This window comes from Carettochelys insculpta, chromosome 8 (genome assembly GCF_033958435.1).
Source record: "Carettochelys insculpta isolate YL-2023 chromosome 8, ASM3395843v1, whole genome shotgun sequence".
In the NCBI taxonomy this organism is placed as follows: Eukaryota; Metazoa; Chordata; order Testudines; family Carettochelyidae; genus Carettochelys; species Carettochelys insculpta.
The window spans coordinates 69,026-82,476 of NC_134144.1; the positions used below are offsets into that span (position 1 = coordinate 69,026).

A 13,451-nucleotide genomic window follows, 5' to 3' on the forward strand; every position below is an offset into this window, starting at 1 on the left:
CATAAAAAAGGGAATAAGAATAACCCAGGAAACTACAGGCTGGTCAGTTTAACTTCTGTGCCAGGAAAGATCTGCAAGCACTTGGAAGCTGGTAAGGTGATAGGGAACAGCCAGCATGGATTTGTAAAGAACAAACCATGTCAAACCAATCTGATAGCCTTCTTTGATAGGATAACGAGCCTTGTGGATAGGGGAGAAGCGATAGATGTGGTATACCTAGCCTTTAGTAAAGCATTTGATACCTTCTCACACGATGTTCTTATCAAAAAACTAGGCAAATACAATTTAGATGAGGCTACTATAAGGTGGATGCATAACTGGCTGGATAACCGTACTCAGAGAGTCGTTCTTAATGGTTCTCAATCCTGCTGGAAAAGTATAACAAGTCAGGTTCTGCAGGGGTCTGTTTTAGGACTGGTTCTGTTCAATATCTTCATCAATGATTTAGGTTTTGGCATAGAAAGTACACTTATCATGATGATACCAAGCTGGGAGGGGGTCGCAACTGCTTTGGAGGATAGGGTCATAATTCAAAATGATCTGGATAAATTGGAGAAATGGTCTGAGGTAAACAGGATGAACTTTAATAAGGACAAATGCAAAGTGCTCCACTTGGGAAGGAACAATCAGTTTCACACATACAGAATGGGGAGAGACTCTCTAGGAATGACTACAGCAGAAAGGGATCTAGGGGTTATAGTGGACCATAAGCTAAATATGAGTCAACAGTGTTGCAAAAAAAAGCAAACATGATTCTGGGATGCACTAACAGGTGTGTTGTGAACAAGACACGAGAAGTCATTCTCCAGCTCTACTCTGTGCTGGTTAGGCCTCAGCTGGAGTACTGTGTCCAGTTCTGGGCACCACAGTTCAACAAAGATGTGGAGAAATTAGAAAGGGTCCAGAAAAGAGCTACAAGAATGATTAAAGGTCTAGAGAATTTGACCTATGAAGAAAGGCTGAAATAACTGGGCTTGTTTAGTTTGGAAAAGAGAAGATTGAGGGGCGACATGATAGCGGTTTTCAGGTATCTAAAAGGGTGTCATAAGGAGGAGGGAGACAACTTGTTCTTTTTGGCCTCTGAGAATAGAACAAGAGCCTATGGACTTAAACTGCAGCAAGGGAGGTTTAGGTTGGACATTAGGAAAAAGTTCCTAACTGTCAGGGTGGTCAAACAGTGGAATAAATTGCCAAGGGAGGTTGTGGAATTTCCATCGCTGGAGATATTTAAGAACAGGTTAGATAGATGTCTGTCAGGGATAGTTTAGCCAGTACTTGGTCCTCCCACCGGAGCAGGGGGCTGGACTCAGTGGCCTCTTGAGGTCCCTTCCAGTCCTAGTATTCTATTCTATGATTCTATGAATGACCTGAGAGTTTGTGTTCTACAGAAAAGAGACTTTAAACAACCATCTACAGAGAGAGTGTTCAGAACTAACATTCATATTCAGATTCGACATATTAACATGTGGTTTGAACAGGGACAGCAATTACCTGACCCATTACAAGGACTCTTTTACACACTTTGATGTTTGATCTAACACTTACTTCCCCAACCTCCCCCCCACCCTTGCTCTTCTATCTGATTTGCCAAGAATGATAATTTCTCTGATTTGTCAACCTCGATGACAATTTTTGGATCTCTGTGATTTACATATATTGAGTCTGTTCTGGCAGGGCTGTAGATCTGAAGAAGTGGGTCTGTCCCACAAAAGCTCATCACCTAATAAATTATTTTGTTAGTCTTTGAAGTGCTACATGACTGCCTTTTTTTTTTTTTTTTTTTGATAAAAGTTCTCTTTGTGACTGATTTGTCATGTCTCAGAGTGGAAGACTCCCAGTCTTGGACTGTAAGATGCTTTATTTTAAACAATTCACTTTGATTTGACCCTCTCAGCATGCCCCCAGAAAACCTGTAATAGTACAGATGAGACACTCCTAATTGCTGCTGGCCAGACAAGAAACACCAGTGGCAGCCTAGACCAGATCTTAGTGTGGAGCAAGTTAAGCCCTGATTCCTATCCTAAATCATCTCATGCTATGTGATCAGACCCCCCACCCTACCCTCACTGCTCCCTGGAATAGGAGAACCAGCTAGCCATCTTCCTATTCCCTGCATAAATGGGCACACCCTGATAAGCGCCGCTTCCCCAGTTAGCAGCCTCAGCAGCGAGGCAAGAGCAAGTATGCTCACTTCCAGCTCCCTGCTATTGGAAAAGGCTAATTATATGAATTCCATACAGTCCATGAAATTGTGATTTCCAAAGTTCCTTACACATAACATCCCTATAATAGACCCTCTCCAAAACTCTTGATTTCATTGGGAACACGATTGTGCCCAGTAAACAGTAATGTGAATCACCCACTAATTTACCTTGGTCCCATAGACTGTGGTTTTCCTTGTACCCAGTCGCTCAGTAAAGGCCATCATAGTAAAAGCAGCTGTTGCTCCTCCTTCAAATTCCATGTTAACAACCTGCAAAGAATCAACAGTGAAGCTATGAAATATACAACCAGTCTAAAAGTGCTGAGGAAAATAGGGCAGGAGTGGGTGAAAGTATGTTTCCTATTAGCTATCATATAAAGAAGATACAAAGTAGACAGCTCAAACATCTGAAAGATTCAGTTAATAGCAGTTACACATCTAGCACATGAAGAAAGCTATAAAATTCATCAACTGTGTGCTGTGAGCACTTCCAGAGAAGCAGCACAGAATTCATGTGTTGTATGGGCACTACTTGTCAAAGAGTTTTACTTTATTTTGTCTTGTACTGTGCATGGTATACTTTTCATTAGTAACAAAGAGGTAGCTGTGTGTGTCTGTACTCCAACAAAACAAAACAGCAGAATTGTAGCACTTTAAAGACTAACAAAATGATTTATTCGTGGATGAAATTTCATGGGACAGACCCACTCCATCAGATCAGTCTCATTTCCAATACAGACTGACAATTATAAGTACAGAGGACCAAACAAAAAACAAAAATTCATTTGTTATTTTTTTCAGCAGGATTCTTGGTAGGTTCACACTGTATCATACTAGTGCTTCTATGTTTATAGCAACACTTCCAAAAGATTAGAGCTTACAAACATAAGTTCTCTCAGGGGCCAAACTTTACTTACAAAACGTCAAACAGGGAAACTGTTTACCAAATAAAATAGATTAATCAATTTATTTAAGACATACAAATTAAAGTGTAATTTTTCACACTCAGAACTAATCTTATACGTTATTTTTGCTGTGTCCATCCATTTGTCCAGGCAAGGTTCTACCATGCTACTACACCTCTGCACTCCCCACATGCTGGCCCCAGCAGCACCTCCCTTGGCCAGAGCAGGTCCTGGCCCAGCCTCCACAAAGAATCACACCTGGCACCGTGCCAGCCCCAACCTCTCCCCTGGCCAGCGCAGGCCAGGCCTAGCCTCCCAACGAAGCGCCTCCCCTCCTGCAACATGGCAGCTCCAACCCCTCCCCCAGCCAGCATGGGGACCAGCCTAGCCCCCAGTAGAGCCTCTCCCTGCATACCAGCCCTAGTCCCTCCCCTGGTCAGCCCAGGGCCCAGCCCCTGCATTGGCCAGCCCAGACACCATCCCATCCCCTCTAAATGGAGTCCCTCCCCTAACCCCTCCCCCAGCCAGCATGGGGACCAGCCCAATGCCTCCAATGGAGCCACCACGCACCATGCCAGTCCTAGCCTCTTCCCTGGTGAGCACGGGGCCTGGCCCAGCCCCCTCATAGGAGCCTCCACTCCCCTCACCATGCCAGTCCCACCCCTCCCAAGGCCAGGGCAGGGCCCAGTCCCATCTCCCAACAGAGCCTGTCCCCGCGTCCAGCATGGGGCCTGGCCCGTACACTTTGGATGTATCTTATAAAAAAGTTTCTTTCTAGAACTTTCTTCCAGCCCAACTTCCACTTGCAAGTGAAGCTGCAACCTGGTCTCTAGTCCAGGGGTGTCCAATAGGCAGCCCACAGGCTAGAATCCAGCCAGCAGAGATTTTTTTTATCCAGCCCATAGGACCAGCTGCCATGGGGCCAGCTGCCCCAGAACCCTGGCAGCTAGAGCACTGATCTGCTGCCAGCCCTGCAGGCAGAGCCATGGCTGGGGTGTAGGACCAGCAGCAGAGCAGTTTGGAGCTGTGAGAATGGGGGGGTTAAGGCTGGAGGGTAGTTTTGGGGTGCAGGGGTCTAAGCCTGGGGGTGGGGGAAGGTAGTTTGGCGCTGCGAGTGGTTTAAGCCTGGGGGGTGGTTTGGGGCTATTTTGTGTTTGGCACCTCAGAACATGTAAAAAAACAGCTGTGTGGCCCCGATGAAAAAAGGTTGGACCCCCCTACTCTAGTGTCTCTAATTTTTAATGTAAGTAAATGAATACACTATTGCATACACCAGTGAGAGGAACAAAAAAATAATCATACCTGATTACTGACAACATCATTGTCACATTCATAAACACATCTTCCATATGGACCACTCCGTAGGGCCTCTACCACAGATTCTATGTCACAAACACCATTACTGCATACCACAGATACTGGCCAATTAAAATAACCCTACAAAAAATAGACAATGTTGCTTATGCAAGGCATACTGTACTCTTATCTCATCTAAAAAGGCAAGAAACTTGCTGTCATGTGAGTTGGTTTTTATATTGGGTCTGGAAGCCATTTTAAATGCCCATGTGGCTATTGGTCCCAAATATTGTGCCAGGGGGCCATGTGGGGTGTCTACTGAAAGGCTAATGATGCCCTGAATCTATGTTTGCTACTTCTATGTCTGTATCATGTATGTACGTAAAAGAAAAAAGCAGTCATGTAGCACTTTGAAGACTAACAAAATAATTCATGAGGTGATGAGTTTTTGTGGGACAAACTCACTTCTTCAGATCACAGCCTTACCAGAACAGACTCAATATATAATGCACATAGGTCAAAACATTGTTATCAAGGTTGGCAAATTAGAAGAGCAGAGTGACAGCAAGGGGAGGTGTGGAATGGGGAAGTTAAGAGTTAGATAAAACATAAAACTATGTAAAAGAGTCCTCATAATGGGTCAGTTAATTGCTGTCCCTGTTCAAACCATGTGTTAATGTGTCAAACTTGAATATGAATGTTAGTTCTGAGTAGTTAGCCAAAGATATAGGTAAAGGTATAGATTTTAGCTCTGTAACTGTATTAGCAAATGGTTTAGTGCTAAACTTCACAACAGAAGGTGTAAACTCAGTCCCAGCCAGGACATTGGGCTGAACAGTAGGGTGGAAATCAGTTGCTCAGACGCCAAATCCACATTCCAGATGCTTGGGACATGTGGATGGGGTGCACCCACTGGTCAGGTGACCTGGGCTGAAACAAAGGAACATGTCCACCTCAGAAATTTGAGACTGTCTCCTGGGATTCATCCAATGGCAGTTTGCCACAAAAGCCCACCTGAGTTGTGGTGGGCGAGGGGGACTCTGAATGGGCTATGGGAAGAACAAGGGGCTTGGTCCCTTAAGGTAGAGACAACCACAAGAGATAACCACAAGGGAGAACAATGGTGTGGAATAGTGACAGAGAGATAGCCATGTTAGTCTGTATTCTATCAAAACAAAAAAGCAGTCATGTAGCATTTTAAGGCCGCGTCTACACGTGCACGCTACTTCGAAGGAGGAGCACCAACTTCGAAACAGCGCACGTCACGGCTACACGTGTTGGGCGCTATTTCGAAGTTGAAATCAACGTTAGGCGGTGAGACATCAAAGTCGCTAACCCCATGAGGGGATGGAAATAGCACCCTACTTCAAAGTTGAACGTCGAAGTAGGGCACGTGTAGACGATCCGCATCCCGCAACATTGAAATAGCGGGGTCCGCCATGGCGGCCATCAGCTGAGGGGTTGAGAGACGCTCTCTCTCCAGCCCCTGCGGGGCTCTATGGTCACCATGTGCAGCAGCCCTTAGCCCAGGGCTTCTGGCTGCTGCTGCTGCAGCTGGGGATCCATGCTGCATGCACAGGGTCTGCAACCAGTTGTCGGCTCTGTGGATCTTGTGTTGTTTAGTGCAACTGTGTCTGGGAGGGGCCCTTTAAGGGAGCAGCTTGCTGTTGGGTCCGCCCTGTGACCCTGTCTGCAGCTGTTCCTGGCACCCTTATTTCGATGTGTGCTACTTTGGCGTGTAGACGTTCCCTCGCAGCGCCTATTTCGATGTGGTGCTGCCCAACATCAAAGCTGAACGTCGACGTTGCCAGCCCCGGAGGATGTGTAGACATTATTCATCGAAATAGACTGTTTCGATGTCGCTACATCGAAATAAGCTATTTCGATGTAGCGTGCACGTGTAGACGTAGCTTAAGACTAACAAAATTATTAGGTGATGAGCTTTCAAGGAACAGACTCACTGCTTTTTGGTGTGGGCATAGCAGTGTCCCTCTTGAATTCTTTGTCTTTTGGTCTTCAAGGGTCCATGTACCAGAGCATGCAGACCCCAGTGGGCCAGGTCCACAATGCTTTGACAATTGAATCTATGTAACCTGAAATGAACTTTCAGAGACTTTGAAGAATCAGCAAATATCATCCTTGGCCTACATCAGTAGTTGTGACTGATGCATATAAAGTATTGCTTAAACAATTCTCTCTAACCCTGTTCTTTCTTTTTTATTAATAAATCTTCATATATTTAGATCTAAAGAACTGGTGAGCATGTTGTTTGGGCAAGATCCAAGTATATATTGAGCAGGATCTGCAGCTGGGCCCTTTGGGGTCTGGACGAATCTGTGTGGTGTTGGGTGAAACAGGCTTATGACCTTCTCACCTTAAGTTGGGTGTTGTTGGTCTGGGCTGGTACAGCAGCTGAGAAGTCTGTGGGTTTGCTTGTGTGGCTTCTGGCCAGTCAGTGGGGCTGGCAGAGGTGCTGTTGTGGCTGGTTGGATTTGTCTTAGTAAGAAGGCAAGTAGCTCGGATTTTAAGTAAAGGTACCCTGGACTGATTTCTCTGGCTGTGCCCAGAAACCCCATCCTATCACACCTGCCTCTTATCTTGGATCAAAAAATGTTCAGAAATCAGAAACATTTGCTTCATGTCTAAAGAGGGTGTGAAATCTCCATTACTACAGCTATTTAAATTTAAGAGCAGGTTAGATACTCATCTGTCAGGGAGTTCCTAGAAGGTGCTTGGTCCTCCTGTGGGTGCAGGGGACAGGACTTAACGACCTCTTGAGGTTCCTTCTGGTTTTAGCATTCTGTGATTCTATGATCTGGGGAACAAAACCCTTCCTTTGGGTAAATAAACATGAACTCACAGTGAGATGCTGTGGCAAGACAGCTAGCATGATCCACTGAGGTATAAACAGGGAAGTATCAAGTCGGAGCACAGAGGTGGTATTATCTTTGTGTATATCACACCCAGTTCCAGTGTTCACACTTTAAAAAACATGTCACCAGATTGGAAAGATCTCCTAAGACAGCTACAGGCATGACTCTAGTTCAGTGGTTCCCAACCTTTTCAGTAACAGCACACTTCAATGAGACAAACAATTCTATGGCACACCGACTTTTTTCAGATTAATTGATTGCTAATAAATGTTACATTTACTATATCTACCGTCTTAATAGAGAGTTTTGCAACATAGTAGTACGTGCAACAAGCTGCTTCTTCTTCTTGGACTGAGCTGTTGATTGATGGATGACATCTTCTCTGATGCCATTGGTGAGCGACTAAACCAATTCTCAATCAGCAGAGCTAATTACAGATATCACACAAAAGCCACCAACTGCAGGCATTGTATGCTCTTTTTGGATCCTATGCTTTTTCTGTAGTGCCTGGATATGCTGAATCTCAAAACAATTAAGAGCCTGAACAGTGGTTTGCTGCCAGGACAATCAGTCATGAACTAGAGTTTCCAGATCATTGGAAGATATGCTGTATGACTTCACGGTGGCCTTTAAAATGTCTTTATAGCACTTAAACTGACTACCGATATAGCGCTCTCCATTAGCAAGCTGGCCATAGAAGACTATCTTTGGCATCCATGTACCATCCATCCTCATTACATGACCAACCCAGCAAAATTGCTCGTAAGCATTGCTTCGATGCCCATGACACCAAACAGCGTAAGAACCAATTCATGTGGGCAACCTTCCTCAGACAAGTCATATGAAACTCATCAAGTATCAAAACATGGTGGTGATATGTTATTCAGGACTGCTGCCACCTTGGTATGGAGTTTAATAACATGGTCATTTTCCATAGGTGTTTGGTCAATTTTCCAAAGGCAGTGCTGCTTTGGCTAATCAACCAGATACATCATGAGCCATATTTATGCTAGAGGAAAGTACGCTTCTGAGGTAGCAGAACTTGTCACCAGCCTTAAGGACTGTACCACCAGCAGGGATCACTGGAGTACTGGGCTCTTTCTAAACAGGCTGAGGCATAACTTCTGTCTTCTTGAGGCTCACTGTAGCCACGTCTACACTAGCCAGCTACTTCAAAGTTGAAATCGATGTAAGACGGCGAGACATCAAAATCGCTATCCCCATCAGAAGATGGGAATAGCACCCTACTTCAACGTCCAACATCAAAGCAGGGCATGCATAGATGATCCAAGTCCCGCTACGTCGAAATAGCGGGGTCCTCCATGGCGGCCATCAGCTGAGGGGTTGAGAGACGCTCTCTCTCCAGCCCCTGCGGGGCTCTATGGTCACTGGGTGCAGCAGCCCCTTAAAGCGCCACACCCCCTGATTTCCCGTGGCAGGAAGCTGAAAGCGTGCAGGCAGCAGCACAGACACATGCATAGCCTGCACGCCCTCCAGACGCCTCAATCCTCCACCCAGCACCCATGGCAGCCAGCCAGCCCCCCGAGCGCCACCAGAGCACCCCCCCAAGGGGACCCAGGGCTCCCAGCCATCCAGCCGGAGGGGGGGAAGAGGTGGTGGGGCCCCTCCTGGTTGGACGCCGAGATCCGGGACCTGCTGGGGCTTTGGGATGAGGAGGAGGTGCTCCAGGTAATAGGGAGCAAGCGTAGGAATGCAGATGCATTCGCCCAGCTGGCCAAGGGCCGAGTTACCCAGGGTCACCCTGTCCGCACTCCTGATCATGTCAGGAGTAAGGTCGAGGAGCTGTGGCAGGGTTATGCCTGGGCCCAGGACACGGCCAGCTGGTCTGGAGCTGCCCCTGCCACTTGCCCCTTTTACAGGGAGCTCAGGAAGATCCTGGGCCCCCAGTACACCTCCTCCCCTCCCCCGCCCCCCGGCCACCCTTGTCACCTTGGCTAACGAGTCCCAGCAGGCCCTGGAGCTGGAGTGCAGCCCGGAGGCCAGCCCTACACCTCAGGGGCCCCCAGAGGAGCCTACCCCTCGCACAGCGGAGGAGGAGGAGAAGGGCTCCAGCGACAGGGGCTCCTGATTGACCTCCCCTCCTGCAGCTCCAGCAGGGCATCCCCCGACCATGGGCGTGGACCATCAGGTATGTACCCCAGGTATACCGTATATACCCCCAGGTTAAGGGGTTGGGGCAAGGGACACGACCAGGGCCCTCCACATACGCAGCTGACCCCGGCCCACCATGGCCCAGCGACAGCAGTGGCACATCCCTCAGATCCCATCAGCACCTGCCCCCCAGGACGGCGCCACACCCAATCCCTGGGGATGGCGAGGAGCAGAACCCCTGAAGGGGGTCATCCACGGGAGGGAAACACCACCACCCATCACCATCATGGGGAACAGGGGATGGGGACCCAGGAGCGGGAGGGGTGGGGGGCGTGGGCTACGGGTCAGGGCCCAGACCTTTCTTCGCTCTTCCCCACCCTATTCCGCAGCCGCACCATCTGAGGGCCACGACAGCACAGGTGCTGCATTTGTCGTGCTGGACAGCCCAGAGGGGACGTCGCACCGTGGCAGCCAGGCGGTGGAGCACAGACTGGCCCCAAGATGAGCCCGCCACCACTGGAGCCAGCCACATGCAGCCACTGACCCCCAGCTCCTCGCCACCCTCCGGTGTCAGGTGGAGGTGTCAGAGCACCACCTGCAAGTGGAGGAGTGCCAGCTCCACTTGCAGTAGAGACCACTGGCCTGGCGCCAGGAGGCTTGGGGGTCCTTCATGAGGACGTTTGAGCGCATCGCCGAACAGATGGCACACCCCGCCGCTCTGGCCACCGTCCCTCCCAGCTGCCCTCCACCTGCCCTGGAGCCTGCTGAGGACGACGACCGCGGGGCTTAGGGGCCAGCCCAGCCATACCTTCCAGTCTTCCTGGCCCCCACCCAGCCTCAACGTAGACTCCAGCCCAGACGTGGGTTGTGCCCCCCCCATGCCGGGCACTGGACAGTGGGGGGAGAAGGGGGCCAAGGACCGGGCCCCCCAGGACCCCCTTTGTACATAGTCCGCACCATTTTGTAAATAGTTGCCTTGGCCCACTCCCCCTTTAGTAGCTGTCTCCCCCAATATACATAGTTCCCCATTCATACTTAGAAAGTTCATCGTTTTTGTTATTTCAAGAATGTTTGGTTTATTTAAAACAAAACAAACATGTTGTGTGCTCTCAGGGCGTGTAGTGTGGACGGGGGAGCAGTGTAGTGTGTTGTGGATGGTCGGGGGAGGGGGGAATAGGTGGCCACCAGGCTGGCCCCGCCGGCACTCACCCTGCAGCCTGGTCAAAATGGGGCCGCAGGGTCTCCCGGACCCGGATCCCCTTGTTGTCAGCTTGGTGGCTCAGGGCAGTGGCTGGCTGGGGGTAGGCCATGCCAGCCTCCACAGCCCAGCCCTGCACAAATGCCTCCCCCTTGCTCTCCACCAGGCTGTGGAGTGCGCAGCACACACCCACAGCCTGGGGCATGTTGGGGAGCCCCACATCCAGGCGAGTGAGGAGGCACCTCCAGCAGCCTTTGAGGCAGCCAAAAGTCCGCTCGACCACCTGGCGTGCATAGTTCAGGCGGGTGTTGAACCGCTCCTGGCTGGCACTGAGGTAGCCTGTGTAGGGGTGCATGAGCCAGGGCTGGAGGGGGTAGGCTACATCCACCATGAGGCAGAGGGGCACGGTGGTGTCCCCCAGAGGGAGATCCCTCTGGGGGATATAGGTTCCAGCCTCCAGCCAGTGGCACAGGCCCGAGTTCCTAAAAACCCAGGTGTCGTGGGTGCTGCCAGACCAGCCAACATTTATGTCCAGGAAGCGGCCACAGCAGTCCACCATGGCCTGGAGGACCACCAAGTGGTAGCCCTTCCTGTTCAGGGAACTTCCTCTGCTGTGCTCCGGGGCATGGATGGGGATGGGGGTCCCATCCAGTGCCCTGAAGCAGTTAGGGAACCCCATGCCGGCAAACCGCACAATGGCAGCATCCAGGTCCCAAAGCCAAGCCTGTGAAGCAGCAGAGTGTTCAGCGCACGGACCGCCTGAGAGGGGAGGACATGAGCACCCATGAGGGGTGTGCAGGATGTGCCCGGCCCTCCCCCTGGGTGTCCCCTCTCCCATGGGTCCCTCCTGCCCCCGGACTTCCCTACTCCCCCCAGGGTCCCCTTACCTCCATGACGACAGCTCCGACGGTAGCCTTGCCCACACCGAACTGCTGTCCTATGGATCGGTAGCTGTCTGGAGTGGCCAGCTTCCAGACAGCGATGCCAACCTGTTTCTCGATGGTGAGGGCATGCCACATGAGGGTTTTCTGGTACCACAGGGCAGGGGTGAGCCACTGGCAGAGCTTGAAGAAAAGTCTGCCAGCTCATCCAGAAATTCTGTAGCCAGTGGTCGTCGTCCCACTCCTCAAGCACCAGCCTCTCCCACCACTCTGTGCTGGTGGGATACCTCCATAGCTGGCGGCGTGCCCGGCGGGGGGGGAGGGGAGGCTGAGAGGGCTACATGGCGGTCTGGGGTGGCTCCTTCATACCCTGAGGAGGACAGCTCATCTTCCAGGAGGTGCTGGGTGGCCTCTTCCACGGCATGAAGCAGGGCAGCCACTGCCTCGGAGGCGGTCGTGTGGGCTTCTGGCTGCTGCTGCTGGGGCTCCTTGCTGCGTGCACATGGTCTGCAATGGTTGCGGGCTCTGAGGACCTGTGCTGTGCAGGCCGAGTGTGCCTGGGAGGGCTAGTCCGCCCTGTGGCCCTGTCAGCAGGCTTTCCTGGTGCACTTATTCCAATTAGGGCTACTTTTGTGTGTAGACGCTCCCCTGCGGGGCCCATTTTGATTTAGTGCTTTCCTACGTCGACACTGAATGTCGACGGCACCAGCCTGGGAGGATGTGTGGACGCTACATGTTGAAATAGCTTATACTGATTTTGCTACATTGAAATAAGCTATTTCGATGTAGCGTTCCAGTGTAGATGTAGCCTGAGAGTCCAAAGTGGTGAGCAGAAGTAACAAAGCAATCAAAAAGCTCCTGTGCATCCTTCGGTGAATGAGCCAACAATGCCCAGTCATCAGCCAACAGAAGATCACAGATAGCTATATTAACCACTTCAGTGAGAGCCTGAAGTCTCTGGAGGTTGAAAATATTGCCATCTGTTTGGAACTGAATAGGTATGCCCAACATGCAGTCCTTAAAAGCAACTGACAGCATCACTGAAAAGTAGACGTTGAACAGGAGAGGAGAAAGGACACATACTTTCTTCATACCCGTTTAACGGTTCAAAAGGTGTTGATGTCTCTCCATTGTTAAGGACATGACCAAGCATGCTATCATAAAAAGACTGAACAATGTTGATACATTTTTCAGGACAGCCAATTCACTTGAGTATTTTCCAGAGCTCATTTAAAAAAAATTGAAATAGAAACTGACAAATCAGATACATAGGATAGAAGGGGGAGTGAAGGGTGGGGAGGAGGGGAGAGAATTAGTAAGGAGTTATTATGAGTTAGTAATTCTCTTCCCTCTTCCCCACCCCGGCGTCGCCCTCCCCTTCTGTCCTATGTATTTGATTTGTCAGTTTTTATTTCAATTTTTTTTGTATCTGTGTTATAAAACCATCAAGCCATTTCCAGCACAGCACTATTTCCAGATCTGAAGAAGTGGGCCTGTCCCACGAAAGCTCATCACCTAAGAAATTATTTTGTTAGTCTTTAAAGTGCTACATGACTGCTTTTTTGTTTTGTTTGGAAGATGTGTTGACTTTCAAACAGTATTGTACCCACCTTCTCTGCAAGCTTCAGATAAATCTTCTTCGCTGAATATGGACAGGTTTGTTCAACTGAACAATCTAAGCACCGACTGGCAGCTCCTTTGGGCTAAAACAAATTCACAACAGTTTATTATGTGCAGTTTATTATTTATTAGTTTTATTCAACTCTTTTCATTCACAGAAAGACACTCATTTCAATATTAGAAAGTTTTAGCCGAACAACATTTTAACAGAGACAACTCTAACCAGATCACCTGTTCTTCGAAATACCTTCCTCTTTTCTCACAGTATATAAGAATGCCTATCCTGGGTCTCACCAAATGTCCATGTAGCCCAGTATCCTGTCTTCTGACAGGGGCGCCTGATGCTTCAAATGGAGTGAGCAG

The 13,451-nt window shown here is 49.4% G+C and overlaps 1 protein-coding gene across 6 annotated transcripts in view; it reads right to left on the minus strand.

Moving 5' to 3' along the window:
- The window catches only part of LOC142016750 (2,7-anhydro-N-acetylneuraminate hydratase-like), an 85,150-nt gene that overhangs the window by 11,458 nt on the left and 60,241 nt on the right, over window positions 1-13,451 (minus strand). For 4 of the 6 annotated variants that reach the window (XM_075000955.1, XM_075000958.1, XM_075000954.1 and 1 more), the window contains 3 exons: window positions 13,079-13,171; window positions 4,411-4,545; window positions 2,372-2,473 (listed from right to left, as the gene is read on the minus strand). In XM_075000955.1, the coding sequence (XP_074857056.1) occupies window positions 2,372-2,473; window positions 4,411-4,545; window positions 13,079-13,171 (330 nt within the window). The remainder of the gene's footprint in view (window positions 1-2,371; window positions 2,474-4,410; window positions 4,546-13,078; window positions 13,172-13,451) is intronic. The other 2 variants (XM_075000959.1, XM_075000957.1) reach the window with 1 other exon arrangement.